This window comes from Bidens hawaiensis, unplaced genomic scaffold, assembly GCF_021521415.1.
Source record: "Bidens hawaiensis isolate Kalapana, Puna unplaced genomic scaffold, B.hawaiensis_p1.1 tig00016277_1, whole genome shotgun sequence".
Lineage (NCBI taxonomy): Eukaryota > Viridiplantae > Streptophyta > Magnoliopsida > Asterales > Asteraceae > Bidens > Bidens hawaiensis.
The window spans coordinates 120676-146749 of record NW_027492491.1 but is presented as its reverse complement, the minus strand read 5'-3'; the positions used below and the strand labels follow the sequence as shown (position 1 = coordinate 146749).

At 33.9% G+C, this 26074-nt stretch overlaps 2 protein-coding genes and 1 long non-coding RNA gene across 6 annotated transcripts; 2 read left to right on the top strand and 1 right to left on the bottom strand.

The window, feature by feature from the left end:
• Positions 1–12884: 12884 nt before the first annotated feature.
• Positions 12885–19516, top strand: LOC143551270 (increased DNA methylation 1-like). Its single transcript, XM_077041739.1, has 8 exons — positions 12885–13015; positions 13703–15030; positions 16749–16860; positions 16955–17037; positions 18048–18292; positions 18373–18459; positions 19143–19242; positions 19331–19516. The coding sequence occupies exons 2-8, from the start codon at positions 13735–13737 to the stop codon at positions 19514–19516; spliced, it is 2109 nt and encodes a 702-aa protein (XP_076897854.1). The 5' UTR covers positions 12885–13015; positions 13703–13734.
• Positions 19517–21449: 1933 nt separating this feature from the next.
• On the top strand, positions 21450–23257 carry LOC143551266 (L10-interacting MYB domain-containing protein-like). 4 transcript variants are annotated; one of them, XM_077041735.1, is made up of 4 exons: positions 21450–21515; positions 21605–21626; positions 22194–22550; positions 22632–23257. In XM_077041735.1, the coding sequence occupies exons 3-4, from the start codon at positions 22197–22199 to the stop codon at positions 23178–23180; spliced, it is 903 nt and encodes a 300-aa protein (XP_076897850.1). In that variant the 5' UTR covers positions 21450–21515; positions 21605–21626; positions 22194–22196; the 3' UTR covers positions 23181–23257. The 4 variants fall into 4 exon arrangements, with proteins under 4 accessions (XP_076897850.1, XP_076897849.1, XP_076897851.1 ...); XM_077041734.1 differs by lacking the exon at positions 21450–21515 and having other exon boundaries at positions 21556–21626; XM_077041736.1 differs by lacking the exons at positions 21450–21515; positions 21605–21626 and adding an exon at positions 21720–21746.
• A 470-nt stretch (positions 23258–23727) lies between these two features.
• Positions 23728–24038, bottom strand: LOC143551265 (uncharacterized). The gene is made up of 2 exons (XR_013138470.1): positions 24006–24038; positions 23728–23870 (listed from the first exon to the last, which is right to left on the bottom strand). It is a non-coding gene; the product is annotated as an uncharacterized LOC143551265 (long non-coding RNA).
• Between the last annotated feature and the right edge of the window lie 2036 nt (positions 24039–26074).

Below are 26074 nucleotides of genomic sequence, written 5' to 3'. Positions count from 1 at the left end.
TCGTTGAATAACCGAATCAATAGGCGTATCGATCTCGGAAACACAATACGAAGCACACGGTGTTGAAATTGAGGTTCAACACCATGAAACAAGTTAGGTTTAATCGGAGTTTAACAGAGCATAAACCCCCGAAAACATAAACAATCAATTGACCCGGTAAACAATAATCAAACCCTAATTAAAGTCCACCAAGGGTCTCGGAATCTCATTCCGATCACAATGAAACCAAAATAAACGTCTATAACACAGTATGACATCGATTAAGCAGAGTTTTAAAACTCGTAAAAACCCTTAATAACAAAATTGCATAAATTAGCTTATCAACACAGTGTCATTTTTTACGAAAATCACAAAAAGTGATAATCTATACCTTAGCAACACACTGGTATACTCAAAAGTTCTAATTTCGAAGGTCGAGAAAATTAGAAAAAATTTGAATAGGGTGTCTTTAGGTATAAGGAAGATGAGTGAATAGTGAAGGACAGTTCGTTTCACACCTGTCCTTTATACGCTTACACGCTTCCCAATGTACCCCATGTACGAATTAAGAGATTCGTTTGAAATTTAAACTAGCGAATCAGGCAATTCGTTATTGCAATTCGTTATTGCAGAGTAACGAAGGAGACTTGAATAGTGTCTTGATTCGTTAAATATGTATAACGAACAAGAGGTGTTTCGTTACAGAGTGCAGAAGTGAATTAGGAGAACGAACTAGAGTATAGTTCGTTAAAAACACTTAATTCGTTATCCATGATTAACGACTCATAGTTTATTTAATTTTAACATAAATAATTGAATAAATAAATAAATAGATAAATGAATTAAGTAAAAATAAATAACTTTATCCAATTAATTTACACGAGTTACCGAGGACGTTTATCTTGATAATCAAATATCTTAATAACGTTTTAATTTTATTTTTTAAAAAAAATAGGTTAAATAACAACTTAAATAATATGTAAAATGAAATATAAAATATTTTTTGTATTTTATAAAAAATTAAAGAATGTATTTACATAAATATCCGAACTAGGTAAAAATAGACAATCTTTTTGTGTTTTTCTATAATTTTTCAAAAGCAGTACATATTTTTGTATTTTTGTTGAGTTTGAGCAGAGAATCATATTGACTAAAATGCCCTTCCATCACAGTTTTATGTTTCAGCAATATTGTGACTGGCGTTAAGTCGGTCATTGATATTGTTGTCCACTTAAATCTTATAACAAGCCTTCAAGCATTTTTGTGATATGATTATAAGGTTCAATTAGCACAAAGAATATCAGAAACTATCAGCCCCTAATCTCGGTTCAAACTTAATTTGAATTTTGCCAAATCACCCCAACTTGACTTAAACCGTTATAATGTTGATCAAAATTTTGAATACCAATTGATAATTTTATAAATTTTGAGCAATGCATCAAGTTTCCTTTACTGTGAGTGAGTATGCACGAGTCCATCTGTCAGCTTACATACATTGTATCCCCTGGGGTCCGTTTCTTATTGGTATTGAGACGCGCGCAAGGGAGGAACAATCGTATGACTAACAGCGGATTTTGATCAAGTCATTAATTTGGATTGTACGAAGTACAGCAGTGATCAAGTTTAATGACTTTGGGTTTTCTCTAAAAGCGAGTGAAATATTCATACATATGAATACCCAGATGATTAAGCCGCATAAAGACTCACAGTGTCCAGAATCCTAACGCTTGTTATTTGCTTTATTATATTTTTGGGAGATCAACAAATATAAGGCTTGAGTATGACCGGTTATTACATTTCTGCCATCCTCACCGAGACTTTTGCTAGAGACTAACACCTCTTTCAATTTGGCTTTTCTTTAGGTTTATATCACTTACTTTACTCTAAAAGCTTGTTCAAGACCTATCAATGCACCAATGATTAAACACTCAGTATTTTAAGCTTATTTCTTACTGGATTTTGGGATCAAATAGACAATGTACTATCATTTTCTCTTTTTGCTTTAAAAACTCAAATTTTAAGGAGCATAAACAAAAAATTAATTGCCCCAGTTAATTTAAGTTCATAAATTGATGGCTATCATGTCCATCTACAAGTAGATAACAGGACCAATACATGCAAGCATGTTTCACAAACTTAAATAACTAACATAATTTTCAGCTAAAAAGAAATAGAAAGCTTAACGAACACTCCAAGTACTTTCCATTATCAGGTAAATGGCTATCCGAAGATTTACCAGAAATTATCAGGACCAAACATATACAAGTATATGTCTTTTAAATAGAAGTAAATGACATAATTTTCAGTGAACGTAAGCAAAAATCTTTTTGGTTTTTCTCTTTACAAATTAAAAACACAATCTTTTTGTCTTTTCGAATTTTTCTTCATAAACAGGAAATTCACATTCTTTTTGACTTTTTCAAAAATTTTCTGTACAAACTGAAAAACACAACCTTTTTGATTTTTCAAATATTAAGATGTTTTTGGTTTTTTAAATTAAGTTCAAGAAAGTAAGAAAGATCACAGTATTTTTGATTTTTCAAGAATTTTCTAATATTTTTGGTTTTTATCTATACAAACGAAACGCACAATATTTTTGTATTTTCTAAGATTTCCCCCCTAAAATCTAAAAACAAAATAAAATGAGAAACCAAAATTAACAGAAAAGACACATAATTATCCTTGTTTCAGGATATCAGCAAGGGTCTTCAATCCATTTAAACCAAGCAAAAATTGAAAACGCGTTTTATCAAAGGCTTTGGTAAATAGACCGGCTTTCTGAAAATCAGTATGTACTTTCTCAAGGTCAATTAATTTCTTTTCATAACAATCCCGTATGAAATGATATCGAATTTCGATATGTTTCGTTTTAGAATGTAGTACGGGATTTTTGGTGAAACTAATAGCAACAAATTTATCAATCAAAATGGGAGTAGTAAGAAACTTCAAAATGTAGTCGCGAAGATGTTGTTGTATCCACAAAACCTGGGAACAGCAACTCGAGGCTGCAACATACTCAGCTTCAGCGGTTGAAGTGGAGACCGTTGTCTACTTCTTACACTGCCAAGAAATAAGCCGGCTTCCTAAGAATTGACATCCCGTTGTGGTAGACTTGAAATTGATCTTGCTTCCCCCATAGTCTGAGTCTGAATAAGCGGTAAGATCAAAATTATCATCCTTGGGGTACCATAACCCGATGTCAGGATTTCCCCTTAGATATTGCAGAATACGCTTGACCGCTGCCAGGTGAGTCACTCGGGGACTAGCTTGGTACCTAGCACATAAACAAACAGCAAACATTATGTCGGTTCGAGAAGCAGTTAGATATATTAAAGAACCAATCATAGCACGATAGAGGGTCGGATCAACGGTATCCTCCAATTCATCCGGTGATAAATTGTGGCCCACGGGAAGAGGAGTAGAATGGATTTTTCCGGCAGTAATCTTGAATCGGCTCAAGACGTCATTCACATATTTTGTCTGATGAATGAAGATTCCTTTCGCAGACTGATGAACCTGCAACCCTAAAAAGAAATTCATCTCTCCCATCGAACTCATCTCGAACTTGGTTTGTATACCCATTTAGTCGGAATCGCCTTCTTGACTCTAGCAAGTTTGTCGATAAGATCCCAAACACCTAAACATGCAAATTGCTGTAATTCTTCTTGCATGGCCTCTACCCAAGATGGATCTTGAAGTGCCACACGAGGAGTCGTTGGCTCAACTTGAGATAGAAAACAAGTGAATTTAGCAAGATTTACAATTCCAGACGAGTGTAGATCAGCATAAGCACATAGGACATTGTTTTCACTTGATGAAGCAACTTGATGCCGTGTTTGAACTCCCACATCAAGTTCTCCAATAATGTTTTCTTGTGGATGGTAATTATGAATCCTGAAAGTAGGATTCTCAGAAACAGCAACATGTTCAAATAAATTAGTGTAATGTTCGCCCAATTCATGAGATGAAACATCACTATCAAGTTCAATAACTTGATCCTCAACTGCATTATCATCAGATGAAGTAGAAGCATTATCACAATGAACAGTAGACTTATTATCAGGTTCTTCAGTTGGAACATCAATCGGAACTTCAACATCATTAGAACATGTAAACCTTGGAATTTCCAATTGTTCTTCAAAATAAGCACGAACTAGATCTTCATCTGGATGCTCGGTCGTCGGAGTAAATGAATTAAATAAGCCATCATAGTCAAACATCCAGTCGGGACCTTTTCCTTGAGGAGGAGTAGTGTACTTTTGACAGTCCACATGGTACCATTCTTCAACACAACCGGACGTAAAGTTAAAAACTCGTTTCTTAAGGTGACGCATACCCTAAGAAATAACCTTCAATGGCTTTTTCATCAAACTTTCCACATCCCTTTTAAACATCGTACATGGATACCCAAATGGTTCCAGATACTTTAAATTAGGTTTTCGATTATTCAACAACTCATAACTGGTCTTCTTGAATCTCTTAACAGTCAGAACACGATTGAGTGTATAATAAGCAGTATTCACCGCCTCATTCCAAAACTGGACAGGAAGTTTTGAATCAGCAAGCATCGTTCTAGAAGCTTCAATCAATGTTCTTTTCTTTCTTTCAGCTACACCGTTCTGTTGTGGTACATATGGGGCACTGTATTCTCGATGAATTCCCTTTTGTAAACAAAAGAAATCCAATACAGTATTTTTAAATTCAGTACCATTGTCACTTCGAATTCTACTCACTTTGTGTTTGTATAGTGATTCGATCTTAGTAATTAAATTTTGAACGAGACCCGGTGTTTGATCTTTTGAGCTCATAAACAAGACCCATGAATATCGTGAATAATCATCAATAACTACCAGGCAATACCAATCTCCAGAAATACTCGCATGATTCACTAGACCAAATAAATTCATATGAAGTCGTTCGAGAGGAGTATCAATGGAATTTAATAACTTAGATGGGTGCGGCTTCTTCTTCTGTTTGCCCTTCTTGCAAGCAACACAGTGATCAGATAACTTAAAATTCTTCAACGAGACGCCCTCAACTAAGTCATTAGCCATAAGATAGTTCATCTTTCGAACATGTATGTGACCCATTCTACGATGCCATATAATAGAATCTTTCTCGGTTGCTTTCGAGACAAAACACGTTTCGATCGATGTTGATACTTTAGAATTCATATTCAAGACATAAATATCATTTGATCGAGGTGATCGCATGACAACCATGTCCTCGGGAATCACATAACCCGGTTTTAAAATCAGACACTCTTTATCTGTAAATATTGTAGTGTATTGCTTATCACAAATTTGCGACACACTCAATAAATTATGATCCACTTTATCACAATAATTAACTTTCTCAAAAGTAATCTTCTCATTCGAAACATCACCTTCTTGTGTAATCATACCCCAGAATTCCCAGCAAACGCCACATAACCCCCCTTGAATATTTCTTACATTTGTTAAGAGGTCAAGATTTCCAGTAATATGACGAGAACATCCACTATCCATAATCCAGTTTTCACCAGAAATGGTCTTGGATGTACCCTACACACAAATGAAAATGATTAGTTCAAAAAGGCAGCCCAGGCCTCGGTCTTGGGCACCTTTTGATTTTCTTGAGAAAAGTTAAACTTAGTTGCATTCAATTGTTGTTCAGCAACTTGAGAATAAGTTACAGGTTTCTTAGAGTTCCGTCTTAGATATGCAGCTTGAACTACATTTGAATTAACATTTTTGCATAACGGTTCAGTTGGAATAAACTTAGGTTTAACGTAACCATGAGTTTCATTCACATGAACAACTTTTCGAAGATGTACATTAGAGAACATAATATGAGTATCATCAGCATACGAAACAGGTCGTTTCAGAATCTCCTTTACCAAAGGAATCGGTTTGGAATGATCCTTGATAAAAGGATGAAGATTCTGATAGTTCTTCTGGCCACAGTTTCTTACTACATGACCTTGTTGACCGCAAAGGAAACAACATCGCATGTCAACATCATGATGTTGAGGATTATTCGGAACATGTGACACAGATGATGAATGATGACTCACATTTTTGGTCATGCTCTTAGCAAAATCATCAGATAATTCAGATTTCTTTTTCAAGTAGAAATCTAAATTAGAACAGTTTGATAAACTTTTCAACGTATCTGTCCCAGTTGACTTCACAAATTGAACTTTCTTAGCTTGTTTTAAAACTTGCTTTGCTTTAGTCAATGGATCAGATGGAGCTGATGTTTTCGCTTGAGCATACAAACGTTCAAGTTCACGAATCTTGGAGGTTTCATTGTGAAACACACTCTCAATCAGTTTAGGTTTAATGATACTTATTGGAATGTCTTTCTCATTGAACATTGTGTCCATCCCTTTTAACTTAAACACACGAGCAGATGATGGCTTAGATACATTAGGATTTATGAAGCGCAACAAATCCTCATCGGAAATTTTGGGTTTTTCTGATTTCTTAGCCTTCATTGGTTTGACATTAACATGAGCATCTTGTTTCACCTTGGTTGTATGTGAACCATACACAGCCTCCTCAAATTCATGAGGTTCACAAGGTATGTGATTAGAACTTGGAATGTTCTTGTTTTTGTGTATGACTTCAGGTTCGAACACATCCTCAATGATAACTTTGTCGACATTTTCAACATAAACTTTGTTACTTTGAACATGAGATTTTTGAGAAGCCAATTGGGTTTTAACAGTTTCAGATTTACTGAATTTAGGATTTTCTGAAATCACATGTTCTTTCACAATTACCTCTTCTTCTGTTTTAGCAAAAGGATTAATTTTATAATCATTGTGAAACGGTGGAGGAATTTCAACAAAACCTATACCTTTCTTTGAATCTTTTTGTTTTCCGGAAACTTCAATAATTTCATTCAACGGAAAAGAAGAATTTCGAAATTTACTCAGTTTGTTCTTCAACTCAAGAACCTCATTCTCAAGTTCTGTTATTTTTGAACGATGTTTCAAGATTTCTTGAAACTTTTGGTCATTATGTTTCAAGATTTCTTGAAACTTTTGGTCATTAATAGTCATCTTCACAGATAACTCAGCTTTGAGATCATGGTTACTTGTCGACAATGCTTCAATCTTTTCACGAGATCTCATTTGAGATTCGAGAGATTGTCGATAAGTATCTTTTAGTGAGGCAATTTCTCTGACTAAATTATCATTGTGATTCTTTAAAGATTCTAACTTAGGTTTGTTAGATTCACAATCAACACAATTTACTTTAATCGATGATGTAGCAGAAATAGAATGACTAACCTCATTGATCTTAGCCATGCACGCAAAGACGGTTGTAGGCTTGTCACAAGAGTCATCAGAATCAGATCCAGAATCATTATCAGAAGACACCTCCCTTCCACTAGCATCATGAAAATCTTGAGTCAGCCCAAACAAAGCCAAATTAGCTTGACTATCATTACACAGTAGTCGTTGTGACCAATCATTTCCATCAGCTAACATTGCTTGTGACCCAGAACTTGATGGTTTCTTCTCAGCATCATTACCTCGTGGTGTTGAAGAATTTTGATTTTGACCACGAGTACCAGTATACTCTTTTTTCGGTTTGTCACATTCTTTTGAAAAATGCCCGAATTCTTGACAATTGTAACATTTTACCTTTAACTTGTCAAATCCCAATTTCTTGTTTAAGGCAGGAAGATCTTTTCCGGTTCTTTGCATAAATCTCTTCACCTTACGAACAATCATTGCCATGTTCCATTTTAAATCCATGATTTCTAAGTCATTTGGATCAATCTGATCATAATCTTCATCAGTCAGAACACTAGTAGCAATCTTGCTACTCACCAGATTTTTGTAAGACGTCATGAAAGATGATAGAAAAGCAAAATTTAGTTAAGCTTCTTTCATGTTGACATTCGGAGGTGATACATACTGACTTGCAGTGGATGAACTTCCTGAACCAGCAGAAACATTTGGTGATCCATAGTTACCAGCAGTATAAAAACATGCTCTAGGATCACTATATATGGTTGTTTCATTTTCTCTTGCATTCTGGGTAAGAAATGCAGTAATCGGTGAAATGGTTGAACTTAGAGGCATACTACCACCATAGAAAGCAGGATCTTGAATTTCCTTGGATGATTTTTGACACTTGAGGTCATATTCACGAGCTTCAATATTCTGTAAAAACTCACTTGCAGTCAAGTCTTCATTGAAATAACTGTTTTCTTTTAATACCATTAGAAAAGTAGAGTACGAACTTGGTAGTGCACTCTAATAGTATCAATCTTATCAACCTCAGAAACCTCCAATTTCATTTATCCATCTCTGCAATCAAGTGATTAAATCTTGTCGTCATTTCTTCAACCATCTCACCTTTGAGTAAATTAAAGTTTCTGAATTGAAACTTAAGCATAACCTTTTTGCTTTCAGCAGTGTTTCCCATACTTCTCATTTGGATATGTTGAAACAAAGAGGCATAGATTTTTATACTACCCACTTGGTGAAAGATATTCTCAGGTAAAGCCATAGTTAGAGTAGAATAAGCTTTTGTTTCTATCTCTAATGCTTTCTTCTCTTCCTGTGAGTATTAAGATATAGCTTTAGGTTTGAAGCCTTTGGTTTCATCCCCAATCATAGGAACGGTATAAACTTCATCTAAACAATATGAGTAGTCAGGATGAACTGATCCTAGATGAGCACGAAACCGAGGTTCCCACTTGGTAAAGTCACTAAACTTCATCAACCTTGGACATTTCGAATGTGACCCTATCTTGGTATCAAGTTGCAACATTTGTTGCATTAACATACTCTGTGAGGCTAGTGCATACATACCAGCCATTTTTGGCAAGTTTCAAAAATTTAAGGGTTAAATGTAACGAACTGTGAACAGTAAATTAACGAATCAAATCTTAACGAAGTTAAAATTGATCAGGAAGCGAATCAGAATTGAAATTAACGAATTTATTAGCGAATCAGATGGTCGACGAACTTGTCCAACTAACGAATTGACTAAACGAATCACTAAGGACAAGCTTAGCGAATTAGATAGTTTTCTGTAACGAATCACTAAGATAAACTTAGCGAATAAGATGACGAACCAGCTACATTTGATAGCGAATCAACCTACAGCGAATCAGGTTGTTACAACCGTTTGTAACAAACTCTGACACCGAATGCCACGTGGCAAAGGTTGTTATAACACATATTCCAAGATAGATATGTGTCACACGAACCAGTTGACACGAATCAAAAGATGAAACGAACTAGTTGACGAATCACTAGGAATTTATAACGAATTGACTAGATCAGTTAACGAATCAACGTGAATCAGATGACGAATCAACATAAATATGATAACGAATCATAATCATGTTCAAATCTTCAAAGAGAATTTCCAGATTTTCTGGAAATGATGAACACTATCCCAGAAACTCAGATTTGTAATACTTTCTCAATTTGTAATCAAATTGCACAAATAAACTACCAAACTACTCGTAAACCAATCACGACTCCAAATCAACAATACTCGTAACCCAATTCACAAACAACCAAGACCAATTGACCAAAAAACCATTCTCTGTTTTTAGTCCAACTCACACTAGCCTTTCAATACCTTAAACGACCTCAAATCCAATCCATTCACTCCATAATTCAACCAATTATCCTCAAATTGATCCAAATTTAATCAAACAGAACATTAATAATACATAATACCAATTAACAGTCTAATAACCCAAACTATCAATCAAATCAAGCGTAATTGAGCCCCGAAAGCTCTGATACCACTTGTTTGTTCCTCTGAATTAACACTTAACAATAAACGGATCACATATCTGATGTATATGGTTAATGCTAAACTCGGATCTAGCTCATTATCACGATTGATTATATGTTGTATGTGTATATATTATCAGTATTATATATATAAAGTTAATATTATAGATATGAAGATTGAGAGAGAGATCGCACAGGGTTTCGTTAATTAACTCTCAAAAACTTAACATTAAACAGTGACCAGGTCACTATATATAGAAGATAGACCTAGTTCGTTAACATTCCCTAACGAACTAGGGTCTACTTCGTTACATACATTAAAGACGAAATAAACTTAACGAGTCACCCCCTGATTCGTTAAACATCCTTAACGAATCAGGAGGGATAATATCTTAAGTCTTAGTTCACTAAACATCCTTAGCGAACTAGACATTACATTAATGAACTACAAGTTAACTTAAATGTTTATTACATTAATCAAAACGACAAATACGTTAACTATAAATACAAAGATTCGAGACGCAAAACCGTGCACTAACAAATTTAAAGATAAAATTCCCTTATTATACAATAACTGCTTGGTTGTATAATAATAATAATCTACATATACAAAAACCCAAACTCGGTAAGCAAGAAAACTATAAAACCCAAATTAGGGGTAAGCAAACGGGTCAGACCCGCGAGACTCGTCTCGGGCCTGTTTATTGGTATCCTCATGACCAGGAACCGACCTTACTTTTGGGTCTCGCGGAACTTGCCCAATTTATGTAAAGAGCAAATGGGTCAGGCCCGCGAGACCCGATCAGATGTGTTTAACGATAATCTTAGGACCCAGGAAGCAACCCTACCGTAAATAGCCGGGTTTGATCCGGTCCAGGATTTGCTGGTTTGATGATTTTATGTGGTTTATGCTTATCCCTAATCCTAAATATCTTTGTCCGCTTAAATAGAAATTATTGGGTAATTAAACTCAAATAGGGGGGGGGATTTGATTTAACCATAATAATTTTGGTAAAAGAACCCTAAATATAGTGAATCTGAAAACCAATCATAACCAGAAAAGAATAATTCAAATAACATATGGAATAAGAACTTACTTGCAGCAGGTGAACACCTCGTTTGTACATTTATAGTTACGTGTTTTTTCTCTTCTTCACTCACAACCACCTTAAAAAAACATTAAAAAATTATAAAGTGTGAATAATATTTCTTCAAATTTAGCAATAAACAATAATATTTTATCTTTCATCTACTCAAAACCACTTTAAACAGACCCTACAAAATAAAGAATACACTCACATAATATGGAGAACTCATTCTGAAGGGGTGTTTAGGATTGCTTCTTAAAAGTGCTTATGGCTTTTTGGAGAGGCAAAATATCCAAAATGCCCCTCCAAAAGCACCTAAAAGCTAAATGCCCCTCTAAAAGCTAAATGCCCCTCCAAAAGCACCTAAAAGCTGGAGCTTTTAGGTGCTTTTGGAGTGGTTTTTTGAATATTTTGTCTCTCCAAAAAGCCATAAGCACTTTTAAGAAGCAATCCCAAACACCCCCTGAATGCTCTTATAAAAGTTTGTCTAATACCCGACCCAATCAAGTATGGAGTTCGAATATGTTATCAAGCAATAGGACAAAGATATGTTTACCAAGCATTTTACAACCAACCAACTATGCAAAAGAATCCATACCTATGAACAATTTTAAAAAAAATCTCAAACACGATGATCTGAACTTATACCCGTCCAAGATGTCTTGGGTTTCACGTATTTTTATCCGGCTTGGAATTTTGAAGTGACCGGTTTGAGTTTGAACGGCAACTTAAAATCAGTTTGGTTATATAAATGGAATTTGGTTTGGGGATATTTGAAACCGATATGGTATGGTTTTTATAAAAAGAACAAAAAAATAAAATAAAACAACAACCCATCTATAGATCAATTTGGTTTTGAGTTTGTTTGACTCGATCTGAACCAGTTCCATTTAGCCTAACAACTGGGTTTTGGGCACCACTAACGACACAGGCCTGGACTGGCCCTAGGTTTGAAGAGAAGAGAGGAACAACTTTCTTGATATGTCACACTTCAATCAAAAATTAAATAATAGAATCAATATGATTGGATGCTATGCATTTAAATAATATAAATATGCATTTGTGAAAGTATGATGACTAACTGTGTCACAAATACAATCAAAACAAGATAAATTAAAGATTGTATAACTCACATTTAAGGTTTTCACTTTTCTACAAACCCTTTAAAGATTAATGGTTATATCCTTTCTATATCATTCTAAAAGAAGCACACCTCATGGCCAAACTGTCGTGATTGATAACATGTTGTCATTACCTCACACTCGACACCCGCTCAAGGCGACATGGTGATACGCATCATTTGATTATTAAACTTGATCCACCCACTTCTCTTTATCTCGAATTTTAACTTTTCAAGTTTATCAAATAACATCTTTACTAAACTTTAACAAACACTTTTTTTTCGAACATCAAAACTTCATAAAGATTATCCAACCCCCCCCCCCCCACCCAAGCAGTTAGCAAAGGCTAGCAACAACACAACAGGAAACCATATTACATAATCACCATTTTTAGCTACTACAGTCCACAACTAAACTTCTAGTATGCTCATCTTGTCTAACACCTAGTTTATTTTGAAATAATAATAATAATAATAATAATAGACGGATGTGGGCTAGCACCATTGTTTATGACAGATTGCCGGTTCGAATCTAAGCCACATGGAGGGTTTATTCTGTTTGCGTCACTCTAGAGGGTTTTGGCTCTTATGATGACGCAACTAATATTAAGTAGCATAAGGAGAGAAGTTCCTCCGAGGACGGGAAGAACCCGGGGTTATGCCCAACTCTAGCCGGCCCACGATTACCGAGTCATACGGTAGATTTTAGCGGTTAAATAAAAAAAAAAGGATGTTAGAAGAAAAGAAAATGAGAATGAGAAAGTGAAAAGTGTAATCGAGTGAAGGAAAGAGTTGCACGCGATGCATCATGAGGTGCCATCTGTTGAGCCATGGAGCATTATTCGGATCCCCCAAATACCCACTCAACTCTTAACAGTCTTGAGAAGTGTGTGCCGATAAATTAATATTAATAATTCAATGCCCTCAACAATTTCATTTCATTTCATTTCATTTCATTTCTCCACCAAATTATTCATTCAATGAGCATCAACCAACAACCCTAGGGGGCTTTTGTCAATATTAATTCCGCTTCATTCATTAATGCACTGGAGTTTGCGTTGTTAAATGAAGGTATATTTGTTTTTATGATCCAATTCCGCTAAAACCTAATGCAGATTTTAGTTTTTAATTTATCTGTCTTCTTCATTTGGTAAATGTTGGCTTTAAATCAGTCCCATTTGTGTTCATGACTCAACCTCCAGCTCGCCTCGTTTATTATTTAATTTTAATTTAATTTATTTATATATATCTTTATAATTATTAAACTATATTTACACTTATTATTATGTTTATGTGTAAGTTGTTGTAACATAATATGCATTATTTATCTATTTTATCAAATGTTTACATATAATAATACATATTATTATATAAAAATATTAAATCCTTTAATATATATATAGATAAAAATTATGTGAATAAAAAGCTAGTTTAGGTTCGCGAGTCGGCTCTAGCTTGATATGTGAAGCTTGGGCCGGAGCTTGTTCATTATATGAGCCTTAATAAGAGCTCGGGCTCGATTCGAGTTTTCAGCGAGCGCCTTGGCTCGTTTACACCGATATTTATTGTGTAATTACTTGGATAGTAAGTTAACAAATAATTACTTCATAAGCAATCTATGTCTGGATTTAGTTATAGTTAAATATATTTTCACATTACTTTTATACGATTATTTTACAATAATAATGTAACTCAGTTAGAAAACTTATTAACAATAATGTCTTAATCTACTTAATAATAAATCATTTGACACTGCAGATGTTTGTGACTTTCATTGTTAGAGCTCACATATGATTAAGACTCTTAAAATGAAAGGCGAATACAACGAATCTTTAAAACTATTATTAACGCGTGAAATCAAAGAGTTAAACGATAACTCGTTTGAAGGTTCGCTAGACGACAGCAACATTTTTAAAGAAGTGTTTTTCGGGCATGAAATTGGCAGAACTAGTAAAAGGTGTGTTGTAACCGGCGCGATCAATTTTGAAAATGACGATGATACCCCAAAAGACACACCGCATTTATCCAACAGTGAGCATTCGGTTATGACAAACGAGGATCATTTTGTGGAGTCGACGGAAACGAAGCGAAGGAAGTTGTCGGTACTAGAACAATCTAGTGACAAATCTTGTTTTTTCCAGCCGGATTCCATTGTCACTTGCCATTTGGTTGAGTCATCGGCCCGAGGTATCAAATCCAGTTGCTATTTGGTTAAAGGGCATATTCATCATCATCACGCCAGTACAAATAAATTATGTCATTCCAATGCTAATTATTCAAAAGTAGATGATGTGATTACGGTTAATGTTTCGCCTGCCTCACAAGAAAGTCGAGCTACTGCTCCATATTCGAAGAAAGTAGGAAAAGATTCTTCGTATATCGAACGCAATGAAGATGACATCAGCGAGAGTAGTACTCGACTAACACCAAATATATTCATCAATGATCATGTAAGTTGCAGTAGCAAGTCAAAGTCAAAGTCGAAGTCAAAATTCAAGAAATCGGTCAAAAATGAAAAGGGTAGAGCTGGGAATAACAGTCCCGGGAATTCTGCTACCAAAGGTGTAAAACAGAAAACCCGATTCCGGAATGTTCTAAAAAAGTACAAAAACCGAAAAGGTAGTTGCAGGTTGCTTCCACGTAGGCTGGAAGAGGATTGTTCAAGCATTAATACAACAACCGTATTATCATGGTTAATAGATTTTGGTATAATTCATGTCAATGAAGTTCTGCAGTACAGGAACCCTCGGGATAATTCGGTGGTCAAAGATGGTTTTATAACCCGAGAGGGTATAATATGTAATTGTTGTGAGAAGGTGTTTTCTGTTTCGAAGTTTAAGAAGCATGCGGGTTTTAGCTTAAATTGTCCGTGTTTAAATCTTTATATGGAGTCGGGAAAATCATTCTTTTCGTGCCAATTAGAAGCTTGGTCAACTGAGTATAAAGTCAAAAGCGCCACAAGTGCGATATGTGTTGAGGATGTTGATCGAAATGATGATAGTTGTGGTGTGTGTGGTGATGGTGGTGAATTAATTTGTTGTGATAACTGCCCGTCGACTTTTCATCCAGCATGTTTGTGTGTGCAGGTTTGACATCTTTTCCTTGCAGTTATATTTTCAGTTGACTTCGTAATCTTGTCAAACACATTGTTCACAATTTTTAGAAAACTTGTTCGCTCAAACGGGTCATTTGTTTGATAATTGAGCCTGAGCACGAGCTCCCTTTATTGAGCTCAAGCAGGCTCGTGAATCTAAACGAGCCTAATACTTAGTATAATTCTTATTTAATGTTTACATAATTAAAATAATTATATATAAATTTATTTTAAAAGTTACTAAATAATGTATATTGTGTTATATATGCGTATGAGCTTTAGAGCCCGTGTAACACACGAGATGACCTGAATAATTAAGTTACAAATAAAGCAATACATAATGTATATAGAAAAATGTATTACATCTATGCTTTCATCATTATACATAAATTGGATATTATTTATATCACAAAATGATTTTTCTTTCAAACATAACTTAATAAAAAAAAATAATGCATGTTCAAAAACATACCCAAGAACACTCCATCTATTGAAAATTTATTCTCAGTATCATATACGTATAATTGAAAGAAATTTGGTTATGAACCGTTATTGGAGAATACTTCTCATATAATAATAGTTTTGAGGTACACCATGAATTTTTTTTTTGATAAGTTTGAGGGGCTTCTCGACTTTGCTAATTGACAAAAAAAAATAACAAGTTAACCCGTTCAATTTTGTGAATGTTTTGCTTCATTTGAGAATAATTTTGTACGACATGCTTCACATACAACATTCTGATATCTATTCAAGGAAAAGTCAATGTTGACCTGGAGGTGGCATGTCGGAAGTGTTTTGTCATTTTTTTTAAATTTTAATAGTTATGAGAAAAATACTCAATGTGCAAAATCCAGAATCTTTTGACTATTTCCAAAAATGTTCTTCAAAATAAATTCGAAACTCAAATCACATTTAAAATTTTAACTTTCATTTGTTTTACATCTTCAAGTCAAAACTTTGAACCCGTAACAAGTTTGACGATAAATTTATTTGCGTTCTCAGATTTTTTAAAATATTCAAATTACCCATCTTTAAGTTCCACAAGAAACTAAATATGATAAACTTTATTATATTTGAAAGTGATTGGTATATACTATCCTTACAATTTAACACATATATGTATTGTTTACTAAATTAACTGAAAAAATAAATAGATAGATTTAAATCATATATTTATAATTTATGAATTCATATGACATTGTAAAAAAACCAATAGATAAATGGATTTATTTTAAAAAATGGATCAACTTTTAAGCTTTTATATATAATTTATGATTAAAAAAGTTACCTCGTAAACTGAAAGCTTATTAGAGTTTTTTTTTTCCATTTACAATCTTCAACAATATACATAGTATAATATATTAATAATATATTGGGCTCTACATTATTTATTAGTTGTTTATAAATTACTTTAACATTAAAAAATACAAAGTATAATCTATACATTATTTATTAGTTGTTTATAAACAAAAGTCGGTTTTCTCGGATTTACGGGTTCGGTTTGATTATATAAGTAAGTATGGTTTGGTTCAGTTTTCGATACATGTAAATATGAAACCGAACCGGAAGTTCAGTTTTTGAAAAAACATAAACCAAATCGTCGGTTTCATGCGGCTACTTGCAGCTATATTTTTAGTTGACTTTTGTAACCGTATTTGCTGCACAGATTACTTCCCCATTGTCATTTTTTCTATTATTTTGGTTCTCCAGGAGATACCTGAGGGCGACTGGTATTGTTCGAATTGCTCTTGCTGGAGTTGTGGGAACGTGATCGATAAAAACGAGGCAGCGGTTCTTAAATGTGTGCAGTGTAAACATACATGTAATTTACTGAACTTTTAACAACCTAATCTTGTTTATTTTTTTTCATTTTGATGGTTTGACTTTTGAATTATAATTTTGGTGGCTGTAAACAGACCACAAGAAATGTGTCAGGGTGACTGAACTTGCAAGTGAATCGGTACCTTCTACCTGGTTCTGTGGCAACAGCTGTCAGGAGGTAGTATACAAAGTTTGTGTGTGTCAGAAATTGGGTTATAGTTGAAACGGGCCATTTTTAGTGTGTTGTCGAGAAACGGGTCATTTTTAGTGTGTTGTCGAGAAACGGGTTCAGTTGAAACAGGCCATTTTTGGTACGGGCCAAGACACAAGACTAGAGGTGAAAATGAGCAGAGCCCGAGCTAGACTAGGCTCGAGCTCAACTCGTTTTGACTTACGAGAGCTTGAGCTCGGCTTGTTTCAAGCTCTTTTTCTAATCTCGAACTCGACTTGTGAGTCGTTTTTTTAAGCTAGGCTCGGTCTCGGCTTGTTTATTATTTATTAATAATAATTTATATATGTATTTAATTATTTGGATACATTTTGAGAAAAACCTTAAATGTGCCTTAGCTTGGCTCGAGCTCGTGTGCAGTACCTTAAACGAGTCAAAGCTTGGCTCGAGCTTGGTGGTGTAGTGTGAAATTTATACATAGATGTCCAAAAGAGCTCAAGCTTAAAAGCACACAAGGCTTGAGCTTTGGCTCAATAACTTAAAACAAACTTTATTTGAGGCTCGGGCTCGGCTCGTTTGTACCCGTACACGAGACCTGCAAACACTACCACTACATCAGCTTTGGCAGCTTAAAAAGGAAAGAAGAGTTTACTTTTAACATGTTCTCCTTATAGCTAGTTTCATTTTTCGTCCTTCAGCTTGTAAGGACAATATGGTCATTTTTTGATATTACACGTTTTTTTTAGTTGTAAGGGCAAAAGGGTCATTTAAAAAAACTAACAAAAAAGGTCAACACCAGTTAGTGGAAAGGACGTGGTGTGTTACAAATATGAACTTCGGGGACTTTTCTTTTTGTACTTAAGAAGTTAAACGCATGATCTTCAGACTGCAAGTTACCCCATACATAAAGGACGGAAACTGTAATTAACCGTAAATTCTTTATTTGAACTGTTTAAAATAAAACTCAACCCATTCTTAAGTAAGTATTCACTTGGTCTTTGATATAATATCTTTTACAGACTCACTTGGGCCTTGAAACACGGGTCAGAGTTATGAATACAATATCTGACGGGTTCTCGTGGACCCTCTTAAAGTGCACTCATGGAGACCAAAAGCTTCTTTCTGATCAACATTTTGTTGCTTTGAAAGTCGAATGCAATATGAAACAAGCGGTTGCATTAACAATTATGGACGAATGCTTTCTACCAATGGTGGACCCCAGAACGGGCGTTAATATGATATCCCATGTATTATACAATCTCGGGTGTGTATTGTTTATGATTTTATTCTTCTTTACATTACTAAAAAGGTTAAATAATTATTTTCTTTTAATTGTATGTGCAGATCAGAATTTGTGCGTCTAAACTATGAAGGATTTTATACTATGGTGTTGGAGAAAGATGACATGTTACTAAGTGTAGCTTCCATAAGGTACCTTATGATACAAGTTGCTGTTGCATACAAAGACTCTATTTGGGTGTAAACAAGCTGTGCTGAGCCCTAGCTCAGCTCATTTTGAACTCTATTTCTAAAGCGTGAGCTCAGCTAAGTAGTCTTTTAAGCTCGACCTCGGCTTAAAGTGTAAGTTGTTAAAACTTAAGTAAAGATAAGGGGCCAAAATTGTAAGTTTGTGTATAAAAGACTATTTTGCCCCTTAATTTATTAACCGGATGCATTAACCAATTTGTACATAAATCATTAAATCTTGCACCTCTTTAAGTTTTAAGATGCCCATGTGTCCTGCATTATAATATAGTATAGATTCATCTTTCAATATGAATTTTAATATTTATGTATAACATAATATATTATTTAGTTATTTTGATCAAAACTCTGTTTATAAGAGTAGCTACTATAAAGTTATGTAGTTATATTGAACAAAATTTATATAAATAGGCTTGCTCAGGCTCGTGAGCCAGCTTCGAGAACTGAAGCTCACGGTCATGTTCATTTATTTAACAAGCTTACTTTTAGGGTCGAGCTCGCTTAAGCCAGCTCGATTCAAGCTTTTAATGAACTGATCTCAAGTGGCTCACGAGCGGCTTGGCTCGTTCACAGATGGATCATATGACCCAATTAGATTTGATTTTAGTATATGATAAATTCTCGTTCAGGATTCATGGCATGGAATTTGCAGAAATGCCCCTCATTGCAACATCCAGCAAATATCAGCGCCAAGGAATGTGTAGGCGTCTCATGAATGCCATTGAAGAGGTAATAATATAATTCTTATAACACGCTAATTGTTTTTCTTTTTGTAAGTAAGTTTGACTAGTCAACTTGTGTTTTGTGCTATGCTTAGCTGCTGAAGTCGTTGAAGATCGAGAAGCTGGTGCTATCTGCCATCCCGAGTTTAGTTGAAACATGGACCAACAGCTTCGGTTTCATCCGATTGGGACCCGAAGACAAGAAGAAGCTGAACAAAATTAACATGATGATGTTCCCAGGAACAGTATTGCTCGAGAAGCCCATGTACATCAAAAGTTAGTTCTTTTCAACCTTTGTTTATGTATTTGGAAAATGGGCTAGCCAAATATAATTGGGCTAGCCAAATATAATTGGGCCTGAATTCTTGTTTGATAACCTTTCTTTTATGCATTTGGCAAAATGGGCCGGGCCGGCCTAATTGAGTCTGAAATCTTGTTTTACAACCTGTCCTTATGTATTTGACAAAATGGGTCGGGCCTAACTAGTTGGCCCTGAAATCTTGTTTTACATTTATCTTTCTTTAGGAAAAATGGACCGGGCCGACCTAACTAAGGCTGAAGTCTTGTTTTATGAATAGGTACTTCAACAACACTTTCACAAGTGAATTTGGATCTCAAGGAAGATAGGATGGTGTTGAAGAAGGATGGAAATAGGGAATTGAAGCTTTTAAATGAAGAACATATGTCAAGATTTGAAGGGGGTTGTTTTGAGATGGTTTGTGGTGTGAAATGATGATATTAGTAATCTTAGAAAAGGAATGAGGTTTTGCTACAAACATGAAAGCAATGAGGTGGTTGTATATATTTATGAAAATGTTCATGGCATTGGTGGATGCCAAGTTTTGCAATTAGAGCAAGAATATGAAAAGAAAGGAATTGTTATTTTAGGCATGTGTTGTGTTTTAGTAACTAAGAAAATATGCAGCCAAGAAAGAGAGTTCAAACTTTCTCATATTAGTACACTAGGTTAGGTAACCGTGTGATACATGGGTTGGATAAATTATATTATAAAAAAGTCAATGAATTTAAAGATGCATTTAAAACATTTTCAAAATGGTAAAGCTCCTATGTCTTCAGTTATTTTCAAAATCTATTGACAGACATGCTAGAAAACTTTATTTTATAAATTTGTTGAATGTAATTACTAACTGTTAGATTTTTTTTATGTTTTTGTACAGTAATTTTTAGGCATATATAAGCAAGAAAATTTGTTCATTGTAAGACACATCAGAAAATAATAATAATTTGGCCCTCATGTTTTTAAAAAAAATTCTCTATCTGCTCTCTTTAGTTAATCTTTCATGAATTTTATTACTTTTCCTTTATGTTATATATCTCTTACTAATAATAATAATAATACAAAAAATCCTTCTGTCATTCAAATGTCTATTGATCCCTTAGTTGTATCTGTTCATAATGATTGTTTCAAGAAATCTACTTAACTCTGTAAAGTTTTCTTGCTAGTTTTCTTAGTAATTTTTGTTACTTTTGCATATATACTATGCAAGTTTACTTGCTAGTTTCCTATCATTTTTTTTAGTCTTTGCATATATATATACCATACAATTTGTTAAAAATAGAGGAAATCCGGAGAGAGTTTCCCACGGGTTAAAAGTAGAGGGAAACGCAGTGCTCATTTACTCTTTGAATGTAATAACGATAGGTGCGGAAATGTAATGATGTGTAATAGGTGGTGCGTATGATGTTCTAGTCTAGCTCCTTGCTAGACTAGACGATGGTTTTCTAATAAAATTGTCATTTAAAAGGGAAAAAATGAAAATTGTATTTTATGAATCTCATCTTTTTTAAGTTTGACCGATAATAATCTCACCTCATAAAATTGTTGTTGTTGGTTCCACCCTGTTAATTAACAAAAATCAAGGAAAACTTAACAGAGTCTCTTTTAACGAGTGTCCAATGACAACAATTTTATAAGATGAAATCTAAAAAAGTTTCGGTTAATAAAATACAATTATCAAAAAAAATATATGTATATACATAAATCGTGATTAATTTGGCATTTATACCACATAATAATAATAATAGGGTTTGGATCAAATACAAGTAGAGTAATTATGTAATCACTCTTTGATAATTAGTCTATGATTTAGTTACATAATTACTCTACTTGGTTCTCACGTTTAGCCCGTTAATTTCATTTTTATTTTAACAATCCCTAATAATAATAATAATAATAATATACCGATGGGGTTCTTTCTACTGATGAAATAGAAGCCCTAGAAACAGTGACGTCGTCACTTAAAACCCACCCTTCCTTTGGTACACTACTATCCCTAATAATCATCACCACCTGAATGTATGTATGTATGTATAATATTAACCGATTGATTTGGTTTGTTTTGTAACAGGTGGAAAGCTGACCACAAAAGGGTAATTAATTCTTCATTCTGCATTGTCTAAATTTAGGGTTTACATTGTTTTTAATGGTTAGTGTGGATTGGTAGCCTCGTGTTTTTAATGGTTAAGAGGTAACCTACCTGAACGGTGTAGGTAACTTCTTAATCAATGAATTTAATTTGCAATGATTTTATCTAATGTATTCATTATTGGCAAGAATGATGCTAAGTGACATTCATTGATTAAAGAATATATTTGAATACAAGGATATATGTCTTTCTGCAAGTCAATTACTTAGCTTCTTTCTTGATGGAATGGAAGAGCTTACCAGTTGAGCAGTTTAAGAGACTGTTCAATTTTACAACCCTTTGTTATGTTGATGTGTAGTTGTCTACTAGTTTCAGTTGCTATGTTTTTAGTTTATTTGCGGTCAGGAAAACCAGATCATTAGCATGTTCAAACAGTAAAAATAATGTGTTCTGGTAGAGAAATGAGGCAGGCAGGCATATGGTTTGATGAATTTGTTGTATCTTTCTTATATTTTGGAATCTTGATTATCTTTGCTTGATGGAATCATGATGATTTGTTGCCATGTATCAGATAATGGATGGAAACCGCCCAAATGTTGTTGCTTGTGAAACATCAACCAAAAAGAATAAACAAAAATTATTGTGGAATGATGCCATGTTTAAGGAGTTTATCGATGCGTGCCTGCTTGAACTTAGAAAAGGGAATAGACCCGGTACTCACTTTAATAAGGTTGGGTGGGAGAATATAGAAAAAACCATGTATGAAAAAACAGGCAAAACCCTCAGCAAAAAGCAAATTAAAAACAAATGGAGCTGCATGAAAAATGAATGGAAGCTTTATGACCGCTTAATGAGTTTTGAAACTGGGTTCGGTGGAATGAGAAACTTAATCGATGCATCGCCTGAATGGTGGGAGGAGAAAATAAAGGTAAGTTCTACTATTATGTTTTAATCATTTGTAGTTATGATTGCAACATGATATCCATTAACTAATCTGCTTATCTTGTAGGTAGATAAAGACTTTGTCAGATTTAGGGATGTGAACTTGGACATATTTGAGACACATTATGCTCCTTTGTTTCGGGATTCAGTTATCTTAGGATATGAAACTGTAACCCCGTTACAATTTCACAAAGATAGCAATTCAAGCGGTGTTCGACGTGAAGAAAATATAGAGGGCAAAGGAGACTCTAATGAAATAAGTTTAGGTGATGAGCCTTTGATTCCTAGTCATGTTGAAAGTAGTTTGAGTAAAAGGAAGAAGTCTAAGGATGTTGCCAACAAACGTTCAACCAAGAGCAAAATTTCATCTTTTAAGCTAGATCTTGTATTAGATGCCTTATCAACAAAAAGCACACAGACTTTTTCACCAAATATTCCCTCCCCAACAATTGCACATTGCATGAATATTGTCATCACTTTTCCCGGTTTCGAAGAAGGTTCCAAAGAGTATTTACATGCATTGCGTGCTTTCATCAAAATGGAAAATCGTGAAGCTTTTATGTATCCAACAACTCATGAAGCAAAGATGGAGCTCCTGAAGTTACTTATGGAATAATGATTTGCCATTTTACATTGTATCTTATCGTCTAACACTATGTGTTATTATTCTACATTTTATATTTGTGTTATTGTCTTGCATCTTATGTCTAACACTATGTGTTATTATTCTACATTTTATATTTGTGTTATTGTCTTGCATCTTATGTCTGTTATCGTTTGACATTATGAGTTATTGTTTTACATCTTATGTGTGTTATCATTTGACATTAGGTGTTATTGATTTACATCTTATATTTATGTAGGATGAATTTGTTTTACCTCTTATAATAGATTCATATTCATATGACTGTGATGAAGAATATTGAGTGGATGAGTATATAGAGTTCAATAGGTTATGATGTTGAATAGCTGTCAAAGAGATTATAATAGCTTGTGACTTGCATAACACACGATCACCATGTCACACGTCTGATCGCACATGGCACATGTTTATTAATAATATTAATTGACCATCCTAGAAGGTGACTTGCATAACATGGCACATGTTTATTAATAATATTAATTGACCATCCTAGAAGGTGACTTGCATAACGCATGAATGCTAATCGAAAAATATCTGAATGAATTAAGTGACCTAAAACCGTCTTAACCAAATACAACCTAAATCATTCCCAATCACTGCATAAATCAAGCTTACAAATAACATACAGCATCCTTTCTTATCGATCGTCATCATACAATCTTACTGCAGAAAATACAAAATAATTAGATCCAAAAGCAAATCTTTATATTGAAAACAGAATTAACTATTTATTATTAAAGTACCCAATTTGCCAAATGGTTCTTACCCAATGAAGTGTTATGATCATTAATGGCTTACCTCTTCTGCACCTGGTTTGGAGATCTCCATTTTGTCATCTTGTGCAAATGAAAGAAGACTCATTGGTCAAAATGGCCATCTTGATGATTTTCCATAAAAAGCTAACCAAATAAAACAACATTAATGATTTATTGATAAATACCTCCATCCTCAGGAATATCCCTCAAAAGCTGCATAATTAAAGTGCTATCTTTGTATGACTCCTCACTCAGGGAGTCAAGCTCTGAGATAGCTTCATCCTTAATCCTATCAGCATTGCCTCTAGATAGATTCCTCCTTGTGGTGAATTGAAGAGAGTATTCTCCATGATGCCCTGCGTGAACCAACCACGTTCTTGTACCCGCCCAACAGAAAGCAAGCTACCTTGTTCATAGCATCCATCATTTATTTAACGCTAGATGTTAGTTACAGATCAAATGTAGAATAATCATCAAAATTCAAAGCTACTGACCAGCAACAATCAAGAAAACAAGGGATCCTCAAGAAGAAAGAGATATTTATTAACGCTCGGCTTGCTCAGCAATCTTTGCGGCGTAGATGAAGTTGCCACGTTGTTCACTTGAAGAACCCATACCAGCTACTGCCGATCTCTCTACTCTAGTCTGTCAATGTAAGATTAAATATATAATTACATGGCCGTTATAATCATTTATATTGTAATAGATCAAAATATTAACTATACCTTATTATATATTAGTTTGGTAATTGTTGATGGGTCATATTACCTATAATTAACTAATAAAGGGTTTCCCCTTGGGTGTATATAAAGAGAGATTAATATTAACATCATAACCTAATCACACACACATAACAATTTTGTGTGCCTCCTCTCTTCTAAAACCAGGTTCCTCTCAAGAACCCTAACACCATCCTTAACTATACATCCTAAAGGGGAACTCGACCAAGCTGACAACCATGTCGTCTATATCCTTCTCTATTGCGGTTACTACTCTCACTGCTGTAACAGGTTCATAGGTTTAATATTTATCATGTTTTATATTGCTTACATGAAGAACTGATCAACATGTGGTATCAGATCAATGTTGTTTAATCAGTTCTTCATGTTTCCCTAAATCCGGAATTGAATCAGAAGACGTGGACTAAAACTTGATAAACCCTAATTTTTTCGGTTTCCTTTTCATGTTCTATTAGGAAAAAATATATGAAACTATTTAAAATCGCTAAAATTCATATTTAATAAACCCTAATATTTTCGAAATCTGTTAAAATCATGTTTAAAGATTTCGATTCCAGTTTTTGTATATGTTTAATAATTAAAATTTTCAACGATGTTCTTCGTGTTCATCATAATTTTTTGAAAATTTTAACATATTTTGGTTCAAATCTGGATTAAAATCTATTAAAGTTAATTTAGGGATATAATTTTTCAAATCTTGAATTAATTAAAAGTTTTGATATTTTCTTAAAAGATTTGAATCTCATTAAAATAGGAAATAGATATAATTGTTAATCCTTAAAAGATTTGAACCAAATCTTATTATTATTCTTTTAGTTTTCGAAATCTGATTAAGGATCAACTAGTTTACGGAATTATTTGTATGAGTTTTATTATATTTTTGTGTTTTCAGTTTAATTAGGATAATATTATTTTTTTGGACTGTAGAATTCTCGGATTTTAAATTATATCGTCTTGTACGGGTTTTTTTGGAATGGTTTTCCAATCTTCTTCCCGCAAACAAACTAATTTTCCGAAAACTCATTACTTTACCCAAAAAACCCATAATACTCGAAAACATATTAACCAAGAACCCATGTCATCCGAAAACTATAATTTACCTGAAAACGTTATTTCTCGAAATCCTTAATTTTACCTAGAAAGTTTTTACTATTAACTCATTAAAATGTTTTGTAGATACATAAATATTATAAAATTTTACAAAACATAAAGGCTTAACTTGAATGAACTTTTTATGTATCACTTTTGCCCAAAGGTGATGAGTTACATTTACCATATCATTCAAGTCTAACTGAAAGCTTTTGTTAGTTTTTGCCTAACATAATATAAATGTCTCACTTCCGCCCAAAGGTTCCCGCAAACAAACTAATTT